This window comes from Pholis gunnellus, assembly GCF_910591455.1.
Source record: "Pholis gunnellus genome assembly, chromosome: 6".
NCBI lineage: Eukaryota > Metazoa > Chordata > Actinopteri > Perciformes > Pholidae > Pholis > Pholis gunnellus.
In genome coordinates this window covers 21,705,740-21,720,253 of record NC_136532.1, presented here as the reverse complement: position 1 = coordinate 21,720,253, position 14,514 = coordinate 21,705,740, and the positions used below count along the sequence as shown (strand labels likewise).

The following is a 14,514-nucleotide window of genomic DNA, read 5'->3' as shown; positions in this document are numbered from 1 at the left end:
AATGACATGCAGGCCGAACACAGATCATTGTTTCATGTCTTGAAGCTAAAAAGACATCAACCTTACAAAACATAGTTTTTTTTTAAGATTTAGCTGTAGTTCTATGGAGTTTCTTTAACGGCCACATCTATTTTCCTGGTATTTGATGAATCTGCTTTACTTTACCAACACACTGAACCGAATAAAAATAACCTTTGTTCCCTCCATGTTGCTTTTTATGGTCATTAAATGAAAAGTTTCCCACATATGAGCAATTCTGAGACTTTCATATGACTTTCAGTAAACACAGAGAGAGATTGAAAAAAGCCTGCATACTGTGATAAGTGTCTCATTATGCTCTGTTGCACGAAGTGAATTAGAGAACAACAAAAATCCTTCAAGATGTTCGAATATAATGATGATTTAAGATGGATCACTTGCTGTGTAAAATAACCCCACGTTTACTTCCTCACATTTTTGTGATTTCCTCCCTGTTGTTTAAACGGTTGTATTTCTCAAACTCTTGAGAAATGATTTCCTAATCCATATTTCACTTACCTGGCAGACCTCGACTTAAGACATTCTGTGAATTGCCTGAGCAATCTTTCACTCTGGCACATGTTCAATCACAAAGCAAAGTATCAACTAGTTTACTTTACTGCAATGCAGACCCAATATTAATCATCTCAAATTGATCTGTGTAGTGCATCTAGTTAAAAAAACAACCCTGTACGGTTATTAACGATGTGTCCTGAGAACATTGATCGCCTTAGTTTGTGCATGTGTGGTGCGTCCGGTTATATAACATACAACCTATTATAGCAGTAACTTAGTGTGTCTGAATATATGCATGCATGAATGAGATCCCTGTGTACAGAAATGTGTACATTTAAAATTCCTACCTATACATCTCTCTGTGTATACTTTGAACACGTACCTTGACCACGTCCACGTCTGTCGAGGTACAGGTGACCGAGTCGTCCACTTCCCTCACCTGCCCGTCGGTTTCCACCGTGACCAGTTTGATGGGCACAGCGACACGACGACCTGTAAGAATGGCCGTGTTCACCACCTCCGTGTCCTACGGGGAGAAAGAGAGAAAAGAAAAGTTTCTTTAAACTACAGTCCTGAATGAGCTGCTGGTTGCTCTATGAGGGATTGAAAGAAGCAAAGGGTATTTGTATATATTGTTTTAAAAAATATCTTGAATCACTGTAATTTATGTCAAATTATTTTGTTTGCTCATTCTATTTCTAACACGTTCTTTTTCGACAGCTTTCCAATTCACACTTAATATTTAAGACCAACTTGACTTCTTGTTGGTTCTTTTTAGACAACATGCAGTTTAACATGTCATAAAAATGAAATATTGCCCTTATGTGCTGTTATTTGTGCTTTAGCGTGTGTCCACCCAACGTGCATGAGAAGGAAGACATGACTGGAGTAAACAAGTAACAGAGACCAGAACAGAACAGAGAGTTTTAAAAAAAGGAGAGAGACAAAAAGAGGTGATTATAAATCTCACAATTAATGTAATCAGCAAGATTATATTTGATTAGATCCTTCTAACAATAATAGCACAAACAAACCAGCACACACACACACACACACACCTCTCAGAGCACAGTCTGCCAGCGTCAATCTTGATTATTCGGCATTGAGTTTCCAAGGTGGCATTTATCACCACCAACACACACACACAAGCCTGATTACAGGTTGTTGCGCTGGGCCCACTGTTTCTGGATGGAATGTGTGTTTGTGTGTTCCTGTTATTCGACTCTAGTGGAATTCAGCTGAGCATACAGGATGCCAGCAGAGAAGACGAAGAAGAAGAAAATGCAGAATGAATGAGCCGCATTGTCCATAGTTCACTGTGTGTCTCCAGACACAATCAGCATTTAAATGGTTTCAATCCACAATGTTCTGCACCTTGGGTGTACGAGACAGTGTGTGTTCTTGTGTCTCTGTCTTTGCGAGGACAAATTTTACATCTTCACATTTTTGGAAAGTTAGACCATTTGGGCTGTTCCTCACTTCTTTAGTCTTCTTCTGTTTAAAGGGTTCAGATTTAGTTTGAGAGTTAAAATAAGGTCAGCATTAGGTTTTGGTTAATCTTAATGTTTGGTGAAAGCATGTAGAGTTAGGTTTGGGGGCGATAAAGTGCATTGTGGCACTGAGGGTTCTTGCAAATAAGCTGTACTTTTACTTAAGTAAAAGTATCAGTAGAACAATGACAAATAAATCCATTGTAAGTAAAGGTCCCTTGAAACTTAATTGAGAATGCAGAATAGTTGTCTGGGAACTGAGACTGGGTTGGAAACCTGAGAGCCACTACCATCAAAGATGTCGACATTCACAGACACAGTTACATGTGCTGTATATAGAAACCTACATAAAGATGCAGAAAAAACAGAGAAAACACATACACACACACACACACACACAAATAAGTATGAATAGCATATCAGGGTAGAGATACACAAATAACACAAACACACATAAGATAAGACCTCTGATACACACACACACACACACACATACACACAAAGAGTTTAAGTGCATGTGACCAGTGAGAAGTTTGCTAATGCCCTATCATTCTCTACCACAGGACGTGGTGTGACCTTTACTTAATGAGATCTCTCTCCCTCTCTCACACATACACAAAGACACTTATTCTGTAATTCTCTTAGTTCTTTTTCTCTCTCCTTCTTAAACGTGAACTTCTTGCCTGGAATCCGAAATAGATACTGTAGATATATAACACGACAGAAGAGAGTGTGCAGGTTAGAAGGTGAGAGGAGGCAGGTGAGCAGGAGGAGAAGAGGGGACAAACAGGATTAAAAGCATGCAAAGACGAAGGAGGGAGCGCACGGGAGGAAGATGAAGGGCACAAAGAAAGTCAACGTGCGGGAACAAAAACAGACAAATTAACGGGAAGATTCTTTTCCCTCGAGGGGAGGAGAGCAGATGGAGGGATAAAAAAAATCAAAGAGGACGAGGGAATGTGTTTGTGTTAGTATGCAGTCTATATGTGTATTGCTGAAATGTATGTGTGTGTGTGTGTGTGTGTGTGTGTGTGTGTGTGTGTGTGTGTGTCCTGGGGCAGTAGCCATATGTGCAACCGATAAAATCATGTTTACATCTCTGCTATCTGCACCACAGGCCAAAACAAATGATAACAAGCAGGGAACTTATTTTAAATAAGTTTTAAACAATTAGACTAACTGGATATCTGTGTGTTGTATTGCCGCCTCCAAATCCTTTACTTCTGATTTTCTTCCTTGAAATATAGGCTAAAGTGAATTTAAACTGGCCACAAAGTGGTCTTTGTGTCGGTGGAGATTTTCTTTATCTGAAAATCAAGTGTGTGCAAGCAAATTAAATATCTATGCACCACAAGGGAGAACAACACAAGTTAATTGTAACACATTGGAAGTTACAAGGGGACCCTTAACACTGATGAGTGTGGTGGGAATTCTTAACGATAACACTGATCTTTTGTGGCCGAATATAGCCGAATATAGCATATTCATTCATGGCTAGCGTGTTAGCACCAGCAACAGCAGTTCACCAACTACACCTGTAAGCAGTCCACGCTTCTAGAACCACATATTTAAGTACGTGCCGATGAATGTTGCCGTGCCACTTTGGGTCTCGATACTCGAGAACATTAATTGGTAGTCTATTTGCATGGGTCAACTCGCGCCCGTGACCCTCTGTCCGACCGGCGCTGAACACGACAGACAGTAGTTAGCGTTGGAGAACAAGCGTCTCTGATGAGGATGGAAATGTAATTGAATTATATTCTTATTTAATCATAATTGAACTGACTCCCTGAGGAGAGAGAGAGAGAGAGAAAACAGCCAATGGAACCACGGAGGGTTTAATCTGTCACAGTCATCTCATATAAATAGATTTAATGAATGAATGTACAGAAAACCTGCCTTATTAGCTAGTTCTTTACACAACAAAGCAGACTATCATTTCAAGTACCTTCATAACCTTCATGTGACTTGCGTTTAGTAGCAAATACAAAGAGGACTCACAGAGAGCAGAATAAAGAGAGAAGCAGCAGAGACAGACAGAGAAAAACGGAGCGGAAGTGGAAAAAGCAGAACATTTGAAAAATTGAGAAAGTGAAAAAATACACACAGATAAAAACCAGCAGGAAGAAGAATATTAGAGCGAGAGCAAAGGAGACAGAAAGAGAGACAGAGGGAGAAAAGAAGAGAATTTCATGCCTGTCCAAGGGAATTATTAAGTGGCTCGTCAACAACCGGCTCCCCACTGCCTTCAAAAGCTGCTCCACACTGCACTGAGATAAGCTCCGAGGAGGTGTGTGCATGCTTAGGTCTTGTGTGTCAAACATCTCTATGTATGAATGAACCAGAGTTCATGTAGGTTCCTGCATACACATACTCCTACATACATGTGTGTGCGTGTGCACATGTGCATCCAGTGTGCACTGACACATTTGTTTGTGTGTGCATGTTGCAGAGAGAAGTGGAGTCGAGCAAACAACCTTTCTCTTCAATGAAGCTTATCCACGCATGCATGTGTGTGTGTGTGTGTGTGTGTGTGTGTGTGTGTGTGTGCCCTGGAAAGTGTGTGTGACTTAAAGTGAAGCAACTAGAGCGAGACCACCCATCACAGGAACACACGCACTGTGTCACGCACACACAGACACACAGAGAAACACACACACACACACACACACAGGGTTGTAAAGAGTTGACACAGTGAAAAAACTGGAGCTTTTTGCTCTTCTGTACAAATTCAATGCCAACAGTGACTTACAATAAGAGTATGTAAGCAGTTCTCTTTCAGTCTCGCCCTCCTTCTCTGTTGGTCTATTCCTCTCTCTCTCTTTCTCGTACACACACATACACACACACACAGACACACACAGACACACACCTCTTCTAGTCAAAATGGAAGTACTACTGCCACTAATCTATGACTGACTTTCCAGTAAATGCACAGAGACAATAACACACACACACACACACACACACACACACACACACACACACACACACACACACACACACACACACACACACACACACACACACACACACACACACACACACACACACACACACACACACACAAAAAACAAATCTACCCAATCTCCTTTTCTGTTCATTCCTTAAATTGTCAAGTTTCTCATTTGGGGGAAATTGCTTGGAACATGTACGACTCTTGAGTCTCCCTTTGGTCCTGTTGTGACCTTTTTATCACAGTCTGATAAAAAGAAGAGAGTCCATCCTTACAGACAGGTAAATGCTGCGCTATACAGCAATGACTGCTATTTCTTATATTTAGAAGGTTACATTTTGGCTGTCTCTTAAGTTAGTAGAAAAGGTTGTTCAGACATACTCTTGTATCTACACAATTGCATGCTGTTTGTGTGTCATGTGTTCCATGTGTTTTTCACATGGAGCCATTTCTTCCTTATTCCAGTGCCAGTACGACCATCGGGTGACACGGCAGTAACAGCACGCGTTATCTTTTTCCCATTCCTTGGCATAGGCAGGTCCCTTGATTCTGCTGCTGAAGCTCTTAACAAATTATTGAATTTTCTTTATGGATCCCCAAAATCAGGACATCAGTATAGGACATATGGGGCAGGACGCGTGGCCTTATATGATAGTATTGGGGCGTCACGTATGCTTATTGACAATTATCATGAGCGTACATCTTGTTTACACACAGGTGGCATTCACCATGTTTACGCTCGTCATTTACACAGCTATCTGAAGTTGGGAATCGTTATAATCTTCACAAACAAATGGAAGAGAATGTTAAGATGAGAATACAGAATAATAATGTTAAAACGAAACATAATCAATAAATCAATCAGTTTCTGTCCCTTTATATGACGCGTGTGTAGAAAACACCAGAACCTGTTGAAGCCATCAAATGAGATAAAAACACATTGAAGCCACTTCATTTATCGACGTATTAACCGATTAGCTAATTGAAGAAACTGTTCATGAGGTAAGTGACTTTTTTTTATCAAGATGCATACAACTATCCTCCAGTAACAGGCAGACAAGTTCATCCAGACCTAGCCCTCGTGTCTCTTCATTTCTCTGTGTGCGCATATAATATAAAGAGTGAGAGAGGGAAAAATGCATTAAATAAGAAAGAGACAAAACAAATTCTGCTGTAGATCAAAGACAGATAGACGGACATTGTGAGAGGAAAGAAAAAGAGAGGAATAATTCAAGAATGAGGGAGAGGATAAAAAGGCAGTTTTATCATCTAGAACCTTCCCTCGTGTCTTGACACAGGCAGAGCTTTACAAATGGGGTTAAGTAACAGTTTGAGAGAGAGCAGTGCAATTGGATGGTTTATTGAGTGTTTGACCAGGGGCAAAGCAGTGAAATACTGAATAGTGTGTTCATCGGGGTGAATGTACAGTATACGAGAGAGCAGAGCAGAATGATAAAGAAGCAGGAAGACATACATACATTAAGAAAAAGAAGAATTAGTAGAATGTGGCCAGAATACTGTTTTCTTCTCATTACATTGGTTTTCTTTGGACGCCTTCTGGTGGATCTTTATTCTACTGTACTGGTTTGGCAATGTTTTCTTTTCCATGTCTATTGTCCCTGCTCCTCCTCACCTGTTTCTTACGTTCAGCATAAACGACCTAAAATGAGTTTGTACGTATTTCTGATTGTAAAAGAGAGCAAAACACAACAGAATTAAAACATAAAAAAGGCTGGGACGTGCGTAAGTAACATGCATGAACATCTGTACTGAGAAGCAGCGGAAGGCCAGAAGAAGAAAAAGAATTACAGGTCATGCGTGCATGTACGTACGTTGTTTATTGCACTATGTGTGACATTAATAAAGCAATAAAGTCAGTGAAGGTGTGCATGTGTGCAAATCAGATGTTCAGCATGTTACTGCTCCAATTCCATTTTCACGGCTGGGTTAACACATTAATTGAGGTTGTTTCAAGTTGAGTTATCTTGCTGCATTGACATAAACTTGGTTTATGCACTTTATCAAGGTCTTATTTCAATTTGGCAGCATATGCAGATTGCACATGTATTCAAAGATATGCAATTGTAAACCATTTAATACAATAAAGCAAAACCAAACCAAAAGCATACTTAGCATATGAAAGCACATAAGAAGTACCAGACTAACACATATTTAATACGGATAACTGTCTGGATCTTAACTTTACTGGAAATGTGTAATTTCGCTTTTGATCTATTTTCTCCCCGTCTCACTCTGTTGTCACATCTGTCCAACCTGTACCTGTACAAAGTGTTTTCTGTATGAGTAGGTGTGTGTGTGTAGGTGTGTGTGTGTGTGTGTGTGTGTGTGTGTGTGTGTGCGTTTCAGGGCTCAGCTGGGAAGGAAAATTGGTTGAAGGCACTTAGTTGCAATTTACCTCAGACCCAAAACACATCAAGTGTATGGCACTTTCTTTTTGTGTGTGCGTGCTTGTGCCTGTATGTGCGGTGTGGCTGTGGAGAGTATTTTTCATGTACTGCACATGCTGACTACAAGAGGTCTAAGTATTCACGTACACACACTGAGCACACTTGCATAGTGATAATAGCATGCACGTGTTTTGAATGAACACGTTTTTAAACAGGAAAATAGAGGCAGTGACCACAGAACCATATTAAACCATTCCAAAATTCAGAATTTATTTTATTAATGTATTGTTGATGTTACAGTTGTCCGGTTAGTCTTGATGGCTGCCTTGATTAATGCTATTTTTCTATTTAATTATTATAATTTAAGTAGTATGGTTATTACAATGAGCAGTTTTTTATATCAAATACAAAATGGGGGAAAAGGCCACAGATGAAATGTTCCCATTGGAAGCTTCTGTTTCTGACAATGATGGTCATAGATGGTCAGTTCACGCATTTTAACAAATGACCACTGCTGTCATTTATCTTTAACAATAGGCACAGGCAACAAATGACCACGACCTCTTAACAGCGCATTACGTGGTGATGGCATTTAATGTGTAATCCGTCACTAAAAACAATTTAACGTTAGGTTTCAGCAAGAAAACCACATAGTTAGGTTTAGGAAAAACAAGGTTGGGCTTCAAATAAGTATGTAAACTCAGTAAAAAGCGTAAACACCTCAAGAACGTAACTTCAACAATACTTTGGGACACAAACACCTGTCATGAACACCCGCAACCTGGTTGAAAGTCCTGTGTTTGCAATAGTATGAGCGCAGTGCAGAGAAGTGGCCCTGGGCAAACCAGTGGGGCACGCTCACGTGCACTAAAATGCACTTATTAAAGGCATGCACGGCCTAACAGCACAGACAGAGGGAGAGCGACTTCGTTCTCTGCTCAGGTAGACGTTGCTCCACACAATCTTTACATAGCAAATAGTTATTTGATGCCACATTAATGCTCCATTTAGAGAATCTCTAAAATTGTTGTGGGGAAAAAAAAAACACTTTGAGTTGTTACTTTTGATGCTGGCTGTTTGTAAGTGGAACGCCTACAACAAATTGTTTTACAAATGTTGGTTCTGCTTCTTTCCTAATATGTCTCCGTCTCTCTTCCTGGAGAGAGTCTCAAAGAGAAGATCTAGAAACAGCTTGTGTTTGCATTTGGTCTTGTTGAAGTAAATGAACCTCGACTTCCACTGATATTGTGATTCAGCGGAGCGGCTGCCCGGTGCCACATAAGTCAATACTGTTCACTAGAGACTGTCATTCTAATGTGCAAACTGTTGCATCACCAATATCACATCAGTTCCTTGCGCCTATGAACACAGACAGTCGACAGATGCTAATATCACGATGTAGTCAGTTTAAATTAAGAAAACTATAAAAAACACATTTTATACACCACTCTGAAAAAAGAAACAGTGATACCAGCTGGTAGTACATAAATTGAATGTCACTCAACTACAACACCAGACACAAATTGATGCCATGGTAACTGTTATATACAATGTAAACAATGAAAGTCGTGTCTCGTTTTCTTGTTTGACTATTCAGTCGAAATGATTAGAAAGGATTCTCAGTGTACATGGATGGGAAGTCAGGCAGGGACTTGAAATAGCAGCTCAGGCCCGACATCAGTACACAACAATAATGCATGTCTATATAGTAGGTGTGTGCATATTTGTACTTCGGGCCTATGTATGTGTGTGTGTTACATTTCTTCTACTCAGCCGACCTCCGTAAATGTAAGCTATAACTGACTCTCTCCCAGGTGTGTCTGCACACATTATCTGTTCAGCCTGAAAAATGATTCTCTGACTACCTGCTGTGGTTGTTCTGCTGTCTGCTGGTTCTGTTTGCTCAAACGTGCCGCGCTTGTTGCCAACTGTAGCCTTCAGCATCTACCGGTAAGGAGCCTTTTAACCTACCTGGCCAACCTGTTCTGTCCGTGCCTTCTCTACCAAAACTGTGTCAGTCTTTGTTGTTGCGGTGGAAATCAAATCGGGGAAAACTCGCACAAAATACACAGTTTTCTGCTGACTGTGCTCTGCTGCAGTTGCTCTGCTACAGCAACGTCGCAACGTGAGACAGAAACAGACTGAGTGAGGGAAAGGTTGAAGAAAGAAATAGAAAAATGATGAAGAGAAAAGAATGGAGGTTCGAATATTTGAAAAGGAAGTGAGAGAAAGGAAGGGAGATGATGGAGTGAAGAGAGAACAGAGGAAAAGGAGACAGGGGAAGAGGGGGGGGGGGGTGAAACTGGAAAAGAAGGATCATGAGGTCTAAATACTGAAGAAGAGGAGGAGGAGAAAAAGGAGGGGAAGTGGGAGGGAGAGGGAGACAGATGAGGGAGGTGACAGCTGGGCGAGCTGCCTAGACAAGATAGAGGTTTTGGACTGTGTGTGTGTGTGTGTGTGTGTGTGTGATATGTCAGGGATAAATGGCTATTATCACTATGACAATGTTAATTACAGCCAGACTATTAGGCCTGAGGAGTGCCGGCTCATTTATTTGGCTGCAACACAGTTGTGTGTGGGTGTGTGCATGTTTCAGTGTGTGCCTATGCTGTTATTTCATTCTTGTGAGTGCATAGTTGTGTGTGTGTGACTGTGTGTATGTATATGTTTGTGTGTGATAGCATCACATCTATTTGTTCGACAGGGTAATTACTTCGGGCTTTGGACAAACGCTGAAATGTTTCTCGTGATCAATAAGACTTCAGACTAATCATTTATCAGACTAGTTATTTTAAGACTTTCATAACCCGTGTTTTCTCCTCATGGAATCAAAAATGATTAGTGCAATGGTTGGTGTTTTCCCACATTTCCTTAGGAAAATGATTTATTGAGCTTGTGTGCCTCCATCATCACACACTCGCACCCTCTAATTGCCTAGTATGCATTGAGAGATAATACAAAGAGACATAAACTGAGTATTATATATGTATATTATATGTGGGATCATTTGCATATCACCTTTTTTTATAGATTATATATGGATGTTTCTTGATTTGTGTAAAAAAAGGGGGAAAGAAATCGAATATATACAGTTAAGAAAAAAAAACATTTGTTGAAGCATTTCAAGAAAGGAAATTATACTCCTATACACCGTTTCACTGCAATGCCAGCACTGACTATTACACTTTGCTTGATATGTCAGTGTTTATTTGGCATACTGTAATTGCATGAACTAGGCACAGCATTTAGTATGTGTAGGCGTACAGGACTGATGAGAGCTGAGAGCAGGCGTGGATTGGAGGGCGTTTTTGAAGGTACTGTTGATCCTTGTGTGACTAATTCAACCACACACTGTGCGATGAAACATGTCCAATTGATAACGTCAAGGCAATAAACTCCCAGCTGGTGGGTGGACAACAGTGTGAGACTTTGATTATATCAGGTGAATGTGTGCAGTATTGTGAACTTGAGGCAGAATGTCTTTCCCTCATTGCTGTTGTATACACGATGGTTGAATTGGCTGCTGCAAACAACCATTGACTTGATTTCCTGGGTGAAAGTCTGTGTTCGTTAGTCCCAACCACGCAGTCTGACCTCCTTTAAGTGGACTTCCGTGCTCTTCGTACTACGTCGGTTGCTCTGATCGTCTAATAATGACACAGAAGGGATTACAGTGGGGTTGGGACTTTGTGTCTGTGGCAACTCCTACGCTAATATTAGACCAACCTGGGTATGGACACCAGTTCATTGTCTGCTATGTTGAATATGTCGATCAAATCATGTCTGTCATTCGAGAGGAAAGATTTTCACTGACTCTCCGCATCCTAAACCTCGGCCAAATGTCTTGCTGTCCCACCTGTCCGTCTGTCACGACACTAATAGCAGCTGCTAATGAGATGCTAACACGCTCATGGGGGTGTCTGGGAGTCAATCACCCCATTGGCTGGGGCAATTAGCACATGCCTAACCTACTTTTTTCGTGTCCCACCGCCAGCATGGAAAGCAAAGGTTGAATCCATGGGCTGAGGCTCCATCACATGCTCCCCACAACGCTTGTGTTCCCATCACGAACACTTATACACACACAGGTGCTAATGGGGTCAAAAGGATAAGTCTTCTTGGGGACAGCGTTTATGTTTGCCAGTGGTAATTATGCAAAGAGCTTATTAGAGCAGGTATAATTAGCCGGAGAGACTGGTGTTGTTTGAAGCCTTTCCTGAAACATAGACTAATGAGGAAAATATATCGCTTAGTGTTTGTGAACGCCTACAGTGTGTCTATGTACAGTATGTGTATGTGAATATTATTATTATTATGTATATGTGGGTATGTATGATTTTAATGTATATGTATTCTCGCATTTCTGTTGAATAATGAGATATGTGGCACATAGTAATCATTTCAAATGCTTGATTGTGTCATAATTACATCTAATATACGTAAATGTCAAGCAATGAATCTCAAATTTGTAATTAAAATATAAAGTTTGCGAGATAATTGTAAGCAGAACATTTTAAGAAAATAATTTGACAGAAAGCTATCACACGTTTGCTTTTATGTGTCTAAGTATGAACTACTAGAACTTTATTTCAACATACTCTAACTGCGTAAAAACAAACAAATCACATCATATTTAATATTAGATTAATCTAAGCACAGCTGATAATTGATGGTGTCGCACAAATAATTCAAAATGAATGAATTAAAGAGTACTGTCTTTTATTATTTTGTGTTATTGCGACTCTTTTGACTAATCTACTTTTCTAATCTTCTAAAGAAAATCCTATTTGTTCCACTGCGGCACTGAGGCCACGTAGACATTGTTAGGAGCATCAGCTAAATAGTCTGAAATACAAAATGGAAATGTGAACAGCAGCTGACATTTTGCTCCCGTCTTTACAAATGTCTGAAACGTAAAAATGCAAAGGGAGATGGAGGAGAAGGGAGAGAGGGGCAGAAATGGATGGACCGAGAGAGGAAGAAAGAGAAAAATGAATGTAGGGAGGGGACAATACAAGGAGAGACGTTTTTTGTGAAGCTAAATTGAGAGACAAAACAGGAGGGAGCAGGGATGAAGACATTAGGTAGATATGAAGGCTAACAGCCCTTCCCCCTCACACACAAAACACACTCTCTCAAAGATCCCAGGGAGAGTTGTACTTTCAATTTCCAGACCACTAATTGCATTAGAACTGCCCTGCATTCATCTCCTCTCTCTCTATTCCTCTTTCTCCATCTCTCACTCTTTTCTTTCTTCCTCTGTGGTGCCCAGGACTTCCGAGGGACTATTACATGGTGCTCTGCACATCCACTGGGCCCTTCTCTTTCTCTCACTCTCTCCCCCTTCTACGCCCACTTCTGCCATTTTAAGCTCGTCTAATTTCCTCCCTCTCGTGCGATCTCTTTCTCTACCGTCTCTTTATTTCTCCACCCTTCTCTCTCTTTGTCTCCCTTATTTCACTTCGATCAATTAGTCAAACCCCTCCCTTCTTTTTCTGCCGGTTCTCTTTCCTGTCTAACAATTCAACCCCTCCCCCATTATGCCTCTCTCGTCACCCTCTTTTCCCAGCCGCTCATCCTGACTATTTCGACCGAGTCGCATTTTCTCTATCTCCTCATTCGCTTGCTAAGCCACCTCATCAGTCTGTTGGTTTCTGCCCACTTCTCTTACTTCTACTTCTTTGCTAATCTCACGTGAAGGAGAGTTTCAGTGTGCAAACTGTATAGAACAAATATCCATCTTACCATCTGTATCCTTCCCCCTCTGTGTTTTCCTGACAGGTTTCCGTCTCTCAATAAACACGCCTTCTCCCTTTAATACGTTTCTTCATTTGAGCAACAGCAGCCGACCAAATCTTAAAATGTTTATAGTAAGACGGTTCCCAGTCTTAACTCCAAGCTGTCTCCCATGGTGGCAAGACTTTGCGCTGCCTTTTAGATCGTTGCTGATGTATACATGAGCACAGCATTCAGTCCCTCAGCTGCTTTAGTGGCCCGTGAGGACATTGTGGTCGGACTAAGCAGCTCCCGGGTGGGATTAGAATTAACTGAGCATGAAGGAGCCTCTCCTCAGCTTCTGATTTGGTTCATGAAAAAAAAAAAGTCAAATCAGCGAATGTTATAAGAAAACGAGAGTTGTTTCCTCACCCTCCATTACTCATTTGTCTCAGTTTAACGCTCCTCGCTCTCTGGAGCTCGTGTAGCAGATCTCCTCAATTTCAGTGAGTTTCATGTGGGTTTACATTCCAACCACAAACTGCAGTGGGTGATTCCTCTTTTTTAGTTTCTCCTCTCTCTCTCTGTTTAAAAGCATAATCAACGGTAGTGTTTGGGTGGTTTAAAAAAACAGCCAACATTGCCCTTTGGCCCATGATGACTCATCCCTCACCTACACTGCATTTGGTCACATAATATAAGAGAATAGTACATTGTTCACTCGGGAGTACTTGTAATTGACGGTGTTTTTTTACCGAGGTCATGAGTTTGCTCACTTGACTGGGAAAATAAACAGTAGTGGTGCAATAACATGATTGTTTGATTGATGCAGGCATTCATGCATTCATCTCTTGTTTTTTGCCTGTACGACCATTAAACAGTGTCTTCTTTGCAAAGTTCTTTTTGGGAAGTTGGAAAATGTAGTTTTCATGAGCAATTTGTTCAGACATTATTGTTATGGCTGCAAAGTATGGAGATGTTTTGCAATGCTGGATAACAATAAGTGACAGGCATTTGCATTGTGTCAGGCGAATGTTTGAGGAGGAGCAGATCTTCCTCTCAACACACGCTGCCCAGAGCCATGCGCCGTCATCATACTTGTTTCATTCACTTTTTAGAAAGTAAGAGCAGCGCCGTCCTCTCGCCTTTATACGTTTTGTCATTCTATTACTTCACCACCACACTTGTATTTCCAGCCTTAAACATCGCTCCCTCTCTCATCCACCCCTTTCTTGTTCTCCTTGTTGACTGATTGGAGCGAGCTGGAGCCGCTCGGTATGGAAATGAACCCGGAGCCCGGGACATGCGAGTTCTCAGTGACCCAAATGCATACACTCTCGCGCTTACATAGAACATGTCATGTGTGTTGATTAATTGGGTGGTTGAAGGCTAGTATAAAGAAAATACTGTA

At 40.9% G+C, this 14,514-nt stretch overlaps 1 protein-coding gene across 1 annotated transcript in view; it reads right to left on the bottom strand.

Moving 5' to 3' along the window:
- Window positions 1-14,514, bottom strand: part of LOC306697965 (transmembrane protein 132D) — a gene marked incomplete at both ends in the record, with an annotated part of 210,237 nt that overhangs the window by 37,982 nt on the left and 157,741 nt on the right. The window contains one exon of the mRNA XM_079162079.1: window positions 917-1,060. Within this exon, the coding sequence (XP_079018205.1) occupies window positions 917-1,060 (144 nt within the window). The remainder of the gene's footprint in view (window positions 1-916; window positions 1,061-14,514) is intronic.